General features: G+C 43.7%; 1 protein-coding gene across 1 annotated transcript; it reads left to right on the top strand.

The window, feature by feature from the left end:
• The first annotated feature begins 9,715 nt into the window (after positions 1–9,715).
• On the top strand, positions 9,716–16,474 carry Ort (glycine receptor ora transientless). Its single transcript, XM_078196059.1, has 9 exons — positions 9,716–10,014; positions 11,977–12,121; positions 12,359–12,441; positions 12,539–12,682; positions 12,828–12,910; positions 13,626–13,760; positions 14,178–14,278; positions 14,696–15,013; positions 15,518–16,474. The coding sequence occupies exons 1-9, from the start codon at positions 9,917–9,919 to the stop codon at positions 15,776–15,778; spliced, it is 1,368 nt and encodes a 455-aa protein (XP_078052185.1). The 5' UTR covers positions 9,716–9,916; the 3' UTR covers positions 15,779–16,474.
• Positions 16,475–16,977: the final 503 nt, after the last annotated feature.

A 16,977-nucleotide genomic window follows, 5' to 3' on the forward strand; every position in this document is an offset into this window, starting at 1 on the left:
TCAGTCAACGTGCGAACACTGTCTCGTTTATTCTTATTTTGCAACGAACAACGAACGTTTAGAAGCACGCGCCGCATGATTTTATCGCTAGAACAGAATCGCAGGTGTGGTCAACTGGAGCAAATAAATCAGGTACGTCGCTATAATACCTTCTACTAATTATCATAGTATTAATATTTATTCTATCATTTATTGTAGTTCAATAGTTATAATTATTAAAGAATTACTGTCATTTGGTAAACGATGAGTAGAGTGGAATCATGCTCGAATACTTCGATAGTGCAATGCGTAAATCGATATTCTGGTTGCGAGCAGGCCGGGTTGCGGTCCCTAAAAAAATGTCAAATGTTTGACGCAACGAGATAATTAATTCAAGTAGCCGAGTATGCCATTTTCCGGGGGATGAACGGAGAGTGCATTCTCCTCGTACCGGGATTTCTGGGACGAGGACGTGATCGACCTCGAAATCTCTCGAGGTAACGGGGTGATCTTGCGCGTCATCGGCGAGTGCGGACAATTCGATCTCTCATCGATTCACGCCTTTTCTTTTTTCCCCAAAATCTTCTTACCACCACCCCCCGTTCGATTATTCCTCGCCTCCCCTTTATCACGTTGCTACACCATTGATTTTAGAAACTCTAAAACAACGAGGATTTCCATCGGTTCTATTAATTTTATTCAGTAGCAATTTTGTTATAATTATAACGTTATTAATATTAGAATACCGTTAATATTTTCAATCGAAGAGAATCTTTTGGGTTAATAATTTGAGATTCCGTGCTAATGATTTATATTAGTCAAGGTGGAAGAGAATAGGTTGTGGAAGTCAATCTTTGCGATTATATAATTTAGATTGCAGTCATTCTTTCCTGTTAACAATTTCAATACAAATAATTCTTTCGTATTAACAATTTAAATAAATCAGAGCTACTGTACCAACCTTCTCAGTATTAAAGAAACTAATCGCAAACGATTTAATAAAATTGTTACCAAAAATCCATCAACCTTCCAAAGCCCCTAAAACCCAATTTATCCAAACAGAAACATAAAAAATCGTATCGCAAAAATTCCACAAAGCTACACTTCCATTTTCTTCGATTCTCATTGAATTTTCTTCGTCGAACAAATTCCCAATAAAATTCGAACGCAGTCCTCCCTTCCAAAGTAAAAATACCAATCAATTAAATCCGTTTAAAATATAAAATCCCCCCTAACCAATTACACTAAAAACAGTAATTAAGAACCGATGCTTTAAACGCGGCGACGCGATCTCGCCGCGGTAAAATTCGCAGCGGAATCTAATCGAGGGATCGGTCAAAGGGAAGCTAAGCAGGTGAGAGAAGGGCGCGGGGAGGGAGGGGATGGGTTGCGGCAAACGATAGGATCGTGTGACGAAAAACGGGTGGTCGCCTGTTTTCGAGTCCCAGTCGAGCCAGGGGTGTGTGTGCGGCGGATCCATCCAGCGGGGAGCAGCTACGTCGGCAGTTGCACGACAATTGGCAATCGGTCGAAAATAATAGGCACGCGGCGGCGGCGACGGCGGCGGTTGCGCCCTCCCGGCGGGGCAAAACGGGCTTTTGGCTCGGGCCGGCTGCAAAACGGGGGATGAAAACGGCGTGAGGTCAGAAGAAAGAGGAACGGGCGTGCTTATCGTGCATCGTCTCCAGCTACCTCGAAACCGCTTTCTACACGGCGGGGCTGAGGCGGTGTTGAGCCGTGTCCCTCCAACCGGGCCGTACTTCTCGACGTGCCTTCGGCCAAGAGTATCCCCCTCAGCTGACGTTCGCAAAAACACCAACCGCGACGACGACGACGACGACGACGACGACGACGACGACGACGACGACGTGTGTCATCGGGCACGGCCCAGGCCTCGTCCACAGGATCTAGACGTTTTTCCTAATTTCGTTTGGCCCCGTGCATCGCCTGCCGTTCTCTTTAACGCGTGACTTCGGGGGTTGCACCCTTCCGTCCACTTCTTCATTGCGGTCTTCTTTGTCGGATTCCTGCGCGTGGAATCCGCAGCGTCTATTTTTTATTTATACATTAATATCAAGCTGTTCGTGCTATTAGCTTAGTGACAAGCTGCTCGGTTTTGTTGTTATTTAAAATTTTATTCAACACCGGCGAGTTAGAGAATTATTCTAATAAATAGGATTTAATTTATTTAATTTTTTTAATTGTTGGAAATCCTATTTGTAGCACCAGTAAATATAAAATGAAAATATTAATAAATTCACAAATGACAACAGAATAGCTAATTTTCCAAGCACTGTAAATAAAAAAATATCGAACTTAAAAGATCGCAAAAATTGAAGCACAGAAATAGCGAGATTCCAAAAAATTCAGAGCAGTAATCTCGTTTCAAATGAAATCGATAAAACGAAATAGACGATTCCTTAAGCACTGTAAATAGTGGAAAGGAAAGTATAGCCGTGTTTCCAGATGCAGCGGATAAAAAGCAGAAGCACGGTAAATAGAAGAACGTTCGCGGATTCCCCGCCGAAGAGAAGTTGTTAACGAGCGGAACGAGCCCACCGCGAGATTGATCGGTGCCGCGGGTATTTTTAGTGAGCCAGCCCGGCAATTAAAAAATCTGTTTTGCCTTATAAATAGACTTCGCCGTGTGTGCTTAACGGGTGAAGCGGTCGCGGCCGCGCTCGGTCGTGTTGCTAGTTCTCCCTACCGTATTGATCTCTTATGCAATTCATTCTGCTTTGAGGCCCGTGCCGATTTCGTTCTTCTAATTATGTGCCACTTGAGCACCCGGGCCGCCGCGATGCAATTAATAGATGAAGAGTGCTTTCCGCGCGGGCTTCTTAAGTCGCCGGTTAACATCGGCCGGGCCGAAATGAAATCCGTCACGTCCTCCGTAAATACGTTCTCACCTCGATGCTCGGCCCCCTTCATTAATTTCGACGACGTCACCGACGAATTCTACGATTTTCAGGGCACGAGCCGCGATCGAACGGTGACGAGAGATCCGTCGACGAAGGAAATTTTACCAAGATTCCGTCGTCCCTTCACCGCGACTTCGTCGTCGTTTTACCATCTTTCGTCGTCGTTTTATCACCCTTCGTGAAAGCGTTGCGATTCGCGCCTAAATAGAATTTTTTATTCGGGATGCTCCGTTCGGCGGCAGCGCGGCTTCCAGGACGCTGCGACGCGAAATTCGAGACGACGGACCGTCGCAGTGACGTCACGGGAGTCTTTGACGTAAATGCTTCGTTGCTGGTAGATCGAAGAGAAGCTGACAACAACTCCGGTCCACTTGAGACGAGTTCGATTTCTTAAACGTCACCCCTCCGCGCCCTTTCTTTACCGCGCGTCAAATATAGATCTTCGAATTCGATAATACGATGATCTGGCACCGATAATCTCTTTTTGTTATCCGCGGGGACCTTAACCTAGTGCGCGCGAAGAATCTGACGGTGCACCTGGACCGTTCCTGTGGAAATAGGGGATTGGTGACGACCGATGTCCGAAGACAATTTAACCATTCTGTGTCGATTTATTTCGAACATAAATTCTGTGCGTTTTATCGATTATACTATCTGCAGTTTCTATTGCCAAGTTGTCCTAGAATTATTTTAAAATATGCGAGATTTAGGAATAATGTTTTGTAAGCATTTTTTGACCTAAATCGTGGAAGAAGAATTTTTGTTCTAAAATGTAAAATTGCCATTTCTTTATGACAAGTATACACGTTATTCGCAGTTAAAAAGGTTAAACGAAGTTTCAACAATTTTTTCGGACTACTTCACTGTTAAAAAAACATTGCGAAAATTGTAAAATAAATCGAATGAATCCTTATATTTTAGGCCGAAGTCAAGCTTCATTTATCTGTAAATTCTTCTGCTTCCGAAAGCAGACTTTATCACTGTGCCCAAAAAGGTCCAGCCAACCCAATATAAAAATATGGAAAAATTCAATCACGCCGCAGAAATTGTAACAGCGTTTCCAGAGTCCCGAAGACGGTTTACCGCGGATGGTGATCTCTCGCCGCAATGTCCGGCGATTCTTCGAAGCCGGTTGTTCCCGGTGGCGAAGACAAAGGGAAAAAAATTGTTGAAATCGCTTATCGGATGACCTGATATATTTCCATGCGTCCGATGACGTCGTTTTTTTTTTTCGTAGCACTGACGTCGATACTGCGGGCTGGCTGCCATGCCGTTAGAAAGGAAAGAGCCGAGAAATGGATTGCTGAAGGAGCGGTTCGAGTGGTTCACGGCATTCTGCTATTCCCCAGTGGTGTTACAGGCCCAATGACCTGATTGTCGAGGTAAAAAGAAGCTGCTCTCGATGGTTCGTTACCACGACCCCCCACCCGGCCCCCTATCTTCTACGAGGATGATGTCTGCGGTATTTCCAGAACCGAATACCGTTCCGCATGTCGCCGCTTCCTTCGACAATATGCAGTTTTCTGCTGGGCGGTGATCGATTCGACGCTGGTTTCGCGGAATCCGACGACAGTGGTAGCAGCCCTTTGGATCGTGGAGAAGTTAGGTTCTTGGAAGAAGGACGCTATGACAGCGATGACGAAAGACGAAAAGACTCTTTTCTTCGTAAGATTAGTATTAGACAATATTTATCCTTGGTATATTATTTATTTTATCCATTGTGAAAGGTATCTAATATTTAAGAAATTATGTAATAATAATAATAATTTATTAAAATTATAGTTCGTATGGCGGCGTAGACATTGCTTCTTCGTCGATTTTATTAATGAATAATTTCAAAAACCAATTATTAAAAATCGATCTTCTCTTTAAAATTGAGCAAACTAAATCGCAATTTTTTGTGCAGAATCTCTCTTAACAAAAATATTTTATATCCGCACTGAAAAGAAAACTGGAGGCTGCGATCCGCAGCATCTTTCTCAGGTGCCAGCAGAGAAGAAGATTCTTTTCAAAATTGCGAATTACTTTTAATTAATATTGTAGTTGCCGGTCGCTGGGAACGTCTATCATTGGTGCACTTTCTCCGCGGGCAGTGTCTAAATGTTTCTACAATTATAATTCCGATGGTTTGTCCTCCGATGGAGTCGTCGCGTCACCGTATCAAGCACTCGACAATTAGAAAGGCATTGTGGAAACGTGCTTTTCAAAGAGAACCCGGTCGATACCACGGACTTAGAATCAGCGAAGGGAAAAGGAATTCGCGTTCTTATCATTCCCAAGGTAATGCCACGAGGTCAAGGTAAAAGTAAATACATTCACCCTGGGGCCGTATTACCGGGGTAGCATCTCGCGCCGGCGTTAATGCGCCGCCGAAACACGATTTCAAGGATTTTTAAAGAAAAACTACCCTTCGCCATCCTCGTCGGGCTTCGTCGACCAATCGTGGCCGATCAAATTAATATGTTAACTAATTTCTTTTTAGTTAATTGTAAGATGACCACTGAACTGATGATTTTAGGTATTTCTGAGAAAAAATGGTGGTTAATAATTTTTTCTGCAATGTTCCTCAATGATTTAAAGAAAAATTCTATATTTTTCCAAAATTTCAGGATTTATTTTACTGGACAAAGCAACTAATTTTTGTTGGGGTAAATAAATGATATGTTATGTCAAATAAATTATATGTTATATCAAATAAATGATATGTTATACTGTCAACGGTAAGTATAAAACGAATCTACGCGGTGTCCTCGAATAAATTTTCTACGACGACGGTTCTACGTAGATCGTGAAGATGACTCGAGGGTGGTAATGTTATTAATTGTGCCCGTACTAATGAGAGCGTCCGCGGCCGGTTTCCTTCTCGCTCGTCACGTGGTAAAGAGGCAGTCGTCCCACCAAAAATCACTGACTTCAGTTATCCTCGACCGCCTTTGTATATTAATGATATTTATCCGCGTCATCCCTTTAATGAGGCGAGTTATTGCGGTTAACGAAGATCGTCCAATTAAAAATGCGAAACAACGACGCGGTCAATGAAATTAGTCGATTTGCCGGAAACGAATTTTTACGAACTAATTTCGCTAATTTATTTTGCTACGACGCGTTTTATAATTGTCTTTTAAACCAAGAACGTCCCTGTGGAACTGCCGGCGATCCCGTGACATTTTTCAATTATCTGTATGTATGTAAATAAATACGAAAATAATAAATAATATTTTAATCGTCCAAATTTGATTTTAAGTCGCCTGCAACCCCTTCGTCGCTTACGTCGAAAAATGAAAAGGGGGTGGTTCTAGACTTAGTCAAGAACTTGCGTTTAGTAATCGTCTCATTAATAATTAAATAATATACATTTCAAGGTAAATCTCACCGTGGCCAACAGTGTTAATTACCCTTTTGTGCATCCAAATGCTGGAGGCAGAAATGAAGCACAGTTTCTCGTTCATTAGTTTTATTGTTACGAAGAGGAGGATGCCAAAACAGGCCGCAGTAATTAACTCTTGTTACATCCTCGTCGTGCCCACTGGCTCATAGTTTACCCTTTTCATCGTTGCTGGCTGACACCGTCATTGTTGCACAGTGTCAGAAAGCACCCTCTTGTCGCACAGTGTCCCTCGTGGCCACACTTTCCTCCCGTTTTGCGGTACGTGTCCCGCACACACGCGATTTGGCCAAGCGGGCTGCACTGGTGTTGCTGCATGTACAGGGTGACAGGATGAACAATTTTACAGGTGCAAGCGATAAAAATGCAGCAACAAAATTGAGGAAATTAAATGGAGCTTTACATCGTATGATTTTAATTAATTAATGGTGCCGTTGTTAAATTTTTCAGGAAAGAAGATGAAGCATATAATAGAGAAGAGAGTAGAATATAGTATGAAGCAGAGTAGAAAATAGAATATAGTATAGTGGAGACCAGAGTACATAACAGAACAGAGTATAATAAACTAAATTAAGTAATTAAAATAAATGATAGTAAACTAAAGAGTGAAATATAGAATACACTATACTATAAAGTAGAAAATAGAATATATTACACTATAGAACAGAGTGCACAATAGAACAAGCCGTAGAATAAAGCATGCGGTTTTTATTAAACTAAAAAACAAAAACGAATCAGTGAACCACTGGAGATTATTCTCGGTTCCGTCGGAACCGTTCGCGCCACCCCTTAAAGCCGTTCCCACCGTGCACCTGGACCACCCTGTATAACATCTCGAAGAGCGGCCACTTCAGGATGCACGAGCACCGCGTGAACACGTAGCATTCTATTCGCGGCACAATTTTCGAGGATCGATATATCGAGCGGCGTGTCCCGTCGGTCGACAACGATGTCTTCAAATAGCACGGTAGTTAACGGTCTCTGAGAGTCACCCTCGAGAAGGGTGGCGCGAGAGCGAGAGGGCGAGAGACACTGCGGGGATTCTTTCTTTTCACCACCTCGCGGTTCCTTTCGTTTCGTTTCTTCTTCCTCTTCCCGTTCTTACCCGGCACCGTGGTCACGTTTTCTCCATTCTTCGAAGCCTCCTGCCGGCACCGCTCCGACCGCCGCCACGCCATAATCTATCCCGCCCTTAAAGCGGGCGCGCCACCATTCCAATGCGACCGTGATTGCATGGGCCCCTGGCGTCGAGGGTTCTAAGTAGCTAAACGATCGCTGAAACGATCGCTAAATACTTCGTCTAGTATCGATGATGGTTTGAGGACGGGCAAATTGCCTGTCATCGAGCCGTCGCCCGAATCATCCCCTATACGGTGTCTTAATATTTTCGGGATTTCGTGCTACAAGCAGTGGCAAATAAAATTATTTATATTATATTATTTGGTAAATTGCTATCAGCGAATTGCGACTGTAATTGCTCCCTGTACGGTACCCTTTATTTTCTAGGTTATTTTTTATTTGATTTTTCACTCTTGTAAATTAAAAAGATTGACTTCTTTGCATAATTGCTACAATAATTATTTGATGAATTCTAGAACCATAAAATTGTCGTTTTATTATTATTATGCGAACAAGTCAGATTTTTATAATAACTGTACTTTCATCCCCATTTCAACCCCTGAATTATTCCAATTAATCTACTAAAAAATCTGCCACGATCTCTTAATCAAAATGAACTGCGAGATGAACCGCGATTACACTGTTTTACGAAATGCTTCGAATAAATCGCCGGCCACGTTTTCGCACGGATCCCTTCGTAATAGATGCAAATAAATTCATCTCGGCGCGATGACACTTGGCCGTAAACCGTATCGGAGCGGTTCGTATAATTGCACAACTAACCTCGCGAGTTCCTCACGTATGCTCTATCCGGTCTCTTCCTTTTGTTCTTTCGCTAATGATAATAGGAACCACGGGAGGATTAGTCTTCGCCGCTTAAAGATTTCAGTCGCGGTGATCAAAGGGTTCCGGTGCGCTACCACCGAACGTTCCTCTTCTCTGACAGTCTCCGGGGACCCTTGGCGTTGCAACGAGCACCGTACGTGTTCGTTGCAACGCGCATTCGACGATGAAATTAATTCGACTGCCGTACTGATGCTATCCTTTTACTCTTGGGAAAATTAGCCCACTCGCGGCCAGCGTTAAAAAACGACTGCAGATGTTATGCGTTCTATTTTAATGGACTTCTGCACGCGTAGGTCGAAATTAATTAATCGTGCAAGGTTATGCGTTGCATACAACATTGGTATAGTTCTTTCGACGAATTGTAGTTAAAGTGGATCAACGATTAAAGTGGATCTTTTTGTAAAATAAATAATTCTTTAGCGAAGTATGAGAAGTATGTGTCCTTTCTCTCAAACCTTCGAATAATTTTAATTTTAATTCTTGACGATACAAATAATTGTCCCGCAAATATTTGTCCAAATATTTTAATCAGCTTACTAAAAATTCAAAAACAAATCGCTTCAAAGAACATTAGAAAAATCCTGTAACAAAATGCATCCGCGACATCGTCTCCTAAAAGACCGCAGACTCCGCGAGATCATGTCGCACTAATTGTATCAACAATCTCCCAAAAATCATCAGCCACGTGAACATCGACCACCGAACCCCGAAGAAGCGGTCCACGCGTAGGTCAGCCAACCCATCGCCGCCGCAGCGTTATTCTTCCCCGGTTAGCCTTGATCGGTGCAATTAGCGCGTGAGCCCGAAGTGGACGGATTACAGCAGAACAGCATCCGCGGACGATGAAGAGACCCGACGACGACGACGACGACGACGACGACGCCACGGACATGCCGCATTGGGGGAGAGGGTTTGAGAGTTTGTCGGTGGTCGTGGCGGGCACCGTGACGGTACGAGAGCCCCAGAGGGATTACCACCACTTCTTCCCGTCTCTGACAACGTCGTCGTCGTCGTCGTCGACGACGCCGGTCCTCCGCGATACTCTCGACCCTTTCCCAACCCGTGTGTCTTCGTGTACGTCACGAGCGTGAGTTACCCCTTCTATACCCCATTCTTCTTCCCTCTGTATCGAGTTAAGAGGCCGTAGCGCGCGGGAACAAGAGGGACGGAGGGTGGGGAGGGGAAACGTGGCACGAAGGGGGGGCGCAGGGTGTATCGATGCTGGACCACCACCTCTATCGCCACCACCACCGCCTACCAACTTTGCCACCACCTCCGCCTCTCTCTCTCTGCCTCTCTACAACGGCGACGATGAGGATTCTGCAGCTTCGGCAAAGTCGTTTGAAGAAGTCAGTCGACGGTCGCACGTCCTCGCGATTCGGGAATAACGATCACCGAGGACCGAAAGGTGGAGGAGGCGACAGAGCAAGAGACAGAGAAAGACGGAGCAAGGAGACAGAGAGAAGGAGAGAAAGGGTTCGAGAGAGGAACACGGGTCCAGGGGACGTGTCAGGAACGCCCGGCTTCGAGGAACGCGAATCCGCGGAATTCCTCTTCCCAAGTCTTTCTCGGGTTCCGCGATCTCTGCGCGGCGTTTGGTAGCACGGTTCCTCGATTCCTCGACTTCTGGTAGCGAGAAGATGCGCTGAGGACCGAGCCGCGAAGAATGTCGATGGACGAGGCGCACGGGGGCGGCATGGTCTCCGCGATCCTGTCGTCGGCTGTGCTCCTTCTTCTGTTTATGGGACGCGCCGCGGACGCTCAGTAAGAATCCTCTAACCGTGAGAATCGCGATCGCCGCCTTTGTGGTCTCGCTTGGCCGACCGCGGCCATCTTAGGGCGACCCCCGGAGGACCTGGACTCATGCTCCTGTGCGGGGAACCTTGTTACCTTTATGACACGTGAAACGCTTAGTTTTACACGTGGGGAGCATTGCGTTTTGTAGTTTCGGGTGCGTAGGATTTCGAGATGAGTTTTGGAGCGTGGAGATTAGGGGAGGAAGTTAGGGTATGTTATAGGGAGTTGGGGCTGGTCGCGGGGTTATTTTTATTTGATTCGTTGCGCTGAAGGTGCTCTTGATGTTGATTTTGTTGTTAATGTTGATCCGGGGGTGAATATTAGTATATTAATGTGCCAAGTATATTAATGTATTAATATAGTAATATATTACGTATATTAATATATAATATACTAAGTGTATTTATTATACCAACATATTCAGTATACTGAAGTATACTGAAGTATACGTCTACATTAATCTCACATATCACGTTCATTGCTCCATAATAACTTATCCAGGATCATCAAACACATGATACAATATCCATCAATATTTAATCAATCATTTTCCTCAAAAGCAACGATGTACTTGAATATTCAAAAATACTCAAGAAACGATATTAGACCAAGCACTTTCTTGCAAAAACAAGGAGCATCTGCTATAACTTTTTCCTTAAAATTAAATCATCAAAATGTCCAATTTCATTTGCCTTTTCAATTGAATGAAATCACATAGCCGAGAATAAAATGCAGAATAAAATAACATAGCCAAGAATAAAATGCAGAATAAAATAGCACAACCAAGAATAAAATACAGAATAAAATAACATGACCAAGAATAAAATACAGAATAAAATAACACAATCAAGTATAAAATACAGAATAAAATAATATGACCAAAAACAGAAAGAAAAAATAACCAAGGATTTACCAAAGCCAACCAACAACTACCAAGCTTCTGCCAAGCCAGCAATTCCTTTAACAAACATAGTGAATTACATAGCCAATTAAACCCAGTGAAATTAGGTAGTTCCTGCATTGAAATCCTGTGTGATTGGGGATCCAAAATGGTGGCCGCGACGTCTGGTGACCTAATCTCCGAAAGGATTATCTCAGTGACCGAAGTGCAGTGTGTTAACGGTGTGGCGTTTCTGCTTATGAAACGCATCGAGTTCGTCGCGTAAATTGCTATTGTTTTCGCGTAAACCCCGCGTAGTCGCGGTTGCTTTCACAGAAAAAGAAACGAAGTCTGAACAAAGGAGCGGCAGATTTTTTTGTCAGAAGAACGACGCTCCGGACATTTCAATAGTGACTGTCCGCATTATGTGATTCGCGGGTGGTGCAGTGATACCTTTCTTCTCACCCTCGACGCGGACGTGTTCCACGATTGAAGCGTTTATCGTCGTCGCGAGCTTCTTTGAGCATGATCTCGCGGAAACGAGCTTTTTCAAGCTATTAATTTTCATTTTTATTAATTCGTTGCTCGGTTATAAACGACTGCTGCGAAATCTGAACAGTGAAATTCTGTGCTCGTCTACTTGGAACATTTTGTATGAAATAATTCAGAGTTGAATAAATGATTATAAATTTGTTTAAAAAATCATACTTTGCAATTTTTTAGTAGTTCTATAGTGTGCTATTAATTTTTGTTTCTTGATAGACGATCCAAGACGTTTGTGCAGACTGTAAATAATAATTATAATTGCAAGCTTATTCGCAGCGAGAATTGCTTCTTTTTACATTAGAATTATTAACACTGATCAGACTTGTTAAATTTTATTTTATAACTATTTCTGTAAGTCCAGTACTGTACAAAGATCCGCACAGTCTGTTAAACAAGCGTCTTCTTCTTTCGTTGTTTGGTACAATTGAATTACGATGCGGTTTATACTTGAATTGTTGCGTTGCGAATGATCGAATGACAGAATCGATGACGTGCAATTTTAGGAGGAGCTTGGAGTTCTACGATCTCCTGCCGGAGGACCCGAAGCTCTACGACAAAATGCGGCCGCCGAAGAAAGATGGACAGGCAACCGTCGTCTATTTCCACGTCACCGTGATGGGCCTCGATTCTATTGACGAGACGTCCATGGTACTGTGCAATCCTTATAGAAAAATGTCTATAAATTAATCAAAATTGCAGTAAAAATTAAATTCGAAATTATTTTAGTATTATTTAGTGTTTTATTTTTTTATTAGTAGTAGTATTGCTATAATTATTTTTATATTATTATCACATACGATATTACATCGCGACGATGTAATAATTAATTCAACGATTTTCATAAATAAAAGCAATTGTACAATTATCGTGGCTCATTTTTCGTAGACGTACGCGGCCGATATATTTTTCGCTCAGACCTGGAAAGACAACAGATTACGGTTACCGGAGAACATGACGTCCGAATATAGGTACGTGATCCCATAAAATAAGCTTGCGAATCGTCCGCAGTATTTTTAATTCGATCCCGCTGAATCTGATTGGAGGATTATTGTAACTTGCGACCAGATTGCTAGAAGTCGACTGGCTGAAGAACATGTGGCGGCCGGACTCGTTCTTCAAGAACGCGAAATCCGTCACGTTCCAGACGATGACCATTCCTAATCACTACTTATGGCTGTACAAAGACAAGACTATTTTATACATGGTCAAGTAAGATATAATTTTACTTGGCACGAATTACCATACTCTCTAGAATAGTTATCAATCCATCGAACGATAGAACATCAAAAAAAGTCAACCCTTTGCATTAGGATTACTAAAAAATTTTTATAAACATCTGTTTTACGCGTTTCAGACTAACACTGAAACTATCCTGCGCCATGAACTTCCTGATCTATCCCCACGACACGCAGGAGTGCAAGCTGCAAATGGAAAGCTGTGAGTTCTTAAAAATGTTAATTACAAATTCTCAAAACTCGTACTACTCTTCCATAACAATGGCTGTTGCACTTTCGCAGCTATATTTATTAGACAGAATTTTATTAAATGCCCGGTGATTTATTTTTCAATTTAATTTAATTTTTGTAATTTAATTCTGTATAATGTACTCAATCGCTTCAAATTCTATAACTATAATTAAAAATAGGCCATCGTTCTTAATTGTACCTCAATTGGTTTTATAAACAAATTCATAGTCTTCGAGATTTTTTAAATTGACAATTATCTTCTTCGTCAATTGAAAATATGGTTCTGTTATAAATTAAAATTATAAGTTATACAACTCTAAAATAGACGTCTTTAAGGCATCTAGTGCTTATTGGGGAACATATACAGGGTGTCCTATAAACGTCTCGCGATCTAAAAATGGCTGGATAGCTGAGATCGTTCGAGGTAACTTTTTCTCGTCGCGCTGTCAAACCCGAGTAAGACGGGGACCGTTTCCGTGCCGCTGGCTGCGATTGAATGGCAATCGAATCCCCTTCTGGTTCGAAAAGTCGATGACGTTGCCGCTCGCGCGAGCGTCCCTTGTTCCATCGTGGCACAGCCTAGAGTCGCGCGGGGGGTTGGGTCGGTTCCCGGACGAAACGATCTTTAGATTTCGCGCGGATGAATGCCGGCCGATTTGACAAGGACAAAATAACTCGGTCAACAGTGTCGCACACGACGGACGAGATGATCTTCCAATGGGATCCCGACGTGCCACTCGTCGTCGACGAGAACATCGAGCTGCCGCAGCTGCAACTGGTTAAGAATTACACGGCCGATTGCACGCAGGTCTATTCGACTGGTGAGTCACGGGAAAGGGTCGGCCCGGCGCGCTGGTCGCGATTCCTTTGTCCACCCCCTCTCGGTTAATTAATCCGATTTGCGAGTCCGCGGGCGGACTCCATTCGCGAGTCGTTTCGCGCGCGAACGATTTCCACGCGGTCCGGACGAGATATGTACCTCGCAACCCTACCTACCCCTTTTCCGGGCTTTGTTAACGACGACGCGTCGACCGCGGTGAATAGAAACTCTGCCGCGAACACCTGAACAGCCGAATTCACGCGAGAGAACGGTCGGCGCCGTTGCTGATAATAATTCCGTCCCGCGACGATCTCTCCTCCGCGAATAGAAACGGCGTTTCCGTCGAACAATGGGTCTTTTTCTACGTTTTATTTGGCAGCCGGGAATCGGGGCTTCTGCTAATGTTGGCTTTTTCTAGGTAACTTCACCTGCCTCGAGGTAATCTTTGTGCTGAAACGCAGGCTCGGATACTATTTGTTTCACACCTACGTTCCCACTTGTCTGATCGTCATCATGTCGGTGAGTCGACTGCCAATTATTGCAGGGAATCGAGGCTGATATACAGCAGATTTGATGCATTTGTGACTGAAGTGCAAAAGTAAAACATCAGTCTGTGATTGTATTATAAAAATATAAAGATACTGTTACGTTTTGACACTTTGGCCTCGGTGATTCTAATGTTAATCACTCTATAAAATTCCAAACGAGACATTTAACATTCTTAAATTCTTCCAACCTTCCTTTTAATATAAATTGCAATCGATAGATTTAAATGCAAAAAGTCCAATTGCAAAAACCTAATTTTGGCTTGCGATATTATATTTCGCAATATTGTATTAAATAAGAAATTTTTCTAAAAATTCCCCGAACGTTTTTACCTCTATTTTTCAATGATCTCTTATGAGAGATGACTCTAATTTGTGACGTTCTGCACAGTGGGTGTCCTTTTGGATAAAACCGGAGGCAGCGCCGGCGAGGGTGACCCTAGGCGTAACGTCTCTGCTGACCCTGTCGACGCAGCACGCGAAAAGTCAAGCGTCCCTGCCGCCGGTCTCGTACCTGAAGGCGGTGGACGCGTTCATGTCGGTCTGCACGATATTCGTGTTCATGGCACTGATGGAGTATTGCCTGGTGAACATTGTTCTCGGTGATTCGGACGCGCCGGCCGCGAAACCACCGCCACCGCCTGCGCCGCCTTCTTGCGGTGGCCCGGATTCGGCGAAACTCGATAAAATATTCGACATAGCCACCAAGGTAACGATTCAAAAATGGGATGCGACGCTCTCTGTGTCTCGGAGACGGGGACGACAATTTTTAACAGCGCTATTATACTTTGAATGTTCCGACGATGTCCTCGGTGTTTAATTTCGATTTTTATTTTTATTAATTTAGCTTTGATTTTCAAGAGATTAATAAGGCATATTATTCTTCATTTACGTTACTTACAATTTTGCTCCGGGTAACAAGAATATAATAATACAATTGTCTAGAATTTAATCATTGCACGAGTTCCGTGACAACCCTTTTATTCAGCGATTTCTTAAGGGGTTGTCCACTTCAAGGTAGTATAAAATTACAGCGACTTGATGTGGACGACTCGCCATAACAATACGTTTACCTAACACTCGAATCTCCTAAGAAAACCGCCGAGCGCGTGAATGGCGTCGAGACCGCGCACCTTCCGCCCAAGCGTCGAAGTCTCCGAGCCGCAGAGTCGCGTCCTGCCGCCTCGCGACTCAACGTATCCCTGTGCCGCAGGAGAACGCCGTGTTGCTGACCGGTCGATCGCAGAATTCGTCGGCGGGTCCGATCCCGGTCCCAATCCCCGGTCCGGCACGCGGTGCACCGCCAGGCCCGGCAAGAGGGGGCCCGCCGTCAGGGCCACCGCCTGGCCCGACACCCGCCCAAAAGGCGCGGATGCGGGCGCTGAACATCGACCGAGTGTCGCGGGTCTTCTTCCCATTCCTATTCGCTGTGCTAAACGTAACCTACTGGATAATGTTTGCCGAGTACATTTAAAGGGGCGCCGGAAGCCGACGACTACCCCAAAAAACACGGCCTCTCTGTCACTCAACAAGCTCGAGGAAAAGAAGACGCGCCTCGTTTCGACGGATCTGTTCGATGGATTCGTCGCGGGGGATCGTCGCCCGTCGACGTCCGTGGACGCGGGGGCGGTCCGTCGTAAGGTTATTTATTAATAAGGTTGTTTTTCCAGACGGTCGTGACTAAATCGAACAGTGTGATACGGAAGATGGAAGAGGCACGGGGCACGCTTTCCGCCGGTAGATCGAAAAGTCTCTGGTACAATCGGATCGAGGATGATCGAGTGGATCGTTGACGAATGGGTTGTTGTAATTGCCGGTGCACCGAGCTTGCCGCGCGCACGGAACTGTAAATATTAATTGCCCGGGGGTGGGTTTCGTTGACTCTGAGAATAATTAATGTAACGTAATGCTTCGAGAAACGAGTATTATTTTTCGATGATTTCATCCGCTCGTCTTTGTAATTTTAATTCGTGGCATTTACTAGATCGTTAGGGTATTCTGTATTTAACAATCTCTTGATTAATAATCGACGAATTAAGCACGATGCGGCGCTAAGAGGTTGTACACCGTCGCTGAGAATATTGTTCCCAGCAATTTTATTTAAACTTTATCATTATGTACTAGATCGTCATGATACGTAGAATTTAATACTTTGTTTAATTAATTTAATAGCCCGTTATGAAGAAAACGTAGGGGTAAATTATATAAAATATATATATATCATGTTTCATTGAACAGCAAGAAGCGTTTAAAAAAAAAAGGATTATTATAATAATCGTCGCGCAATTTAGTTGAAATTTTGCCTTGCAGTATCAATTTGTACCAATATCTAAAATTTAATAATTTTTTAGGCGAAATTACTAATTACACGTTGCGTTTTATTTTGGGAAAAATGGTGTCGGAGATCACCGAATATTATACTTTAATTGAAGATTTTCCAGCGAATCGTTGAAGCGGATTTTATTGAATCTGGAATTGTTGAATCGAGTCGATTTATAGGTCGACGAGAAGAAACGATAATCTATCGAGCGTTCCTTGACTGTACCGCGATTTTCAATCTATCCCGCGCAACGAAGCGGCGTGGCATAGCGTTCGCCTAAGTCCGTTCCCAGCAACACGATTTCTGCGAGAATTCAACCGTGAATTCACTTAAACGTGCGAAATAAATCGAGA

The sequence above is a fragment of the Augochlora pura genome, chromosome 1 (genome assembly GCF_028453695.1).
Source record: "Augochlora pura isolate Apur16 chromosome 1, APUR_v2.2.1, whole genome shotgun sequence".
NCBI classification, from domain to species: Eukaryota; Metazoa; Arthropoda; class Insecta; order Hymenoptera; family Halictidae; genus Augochlora; species Augochlora pura.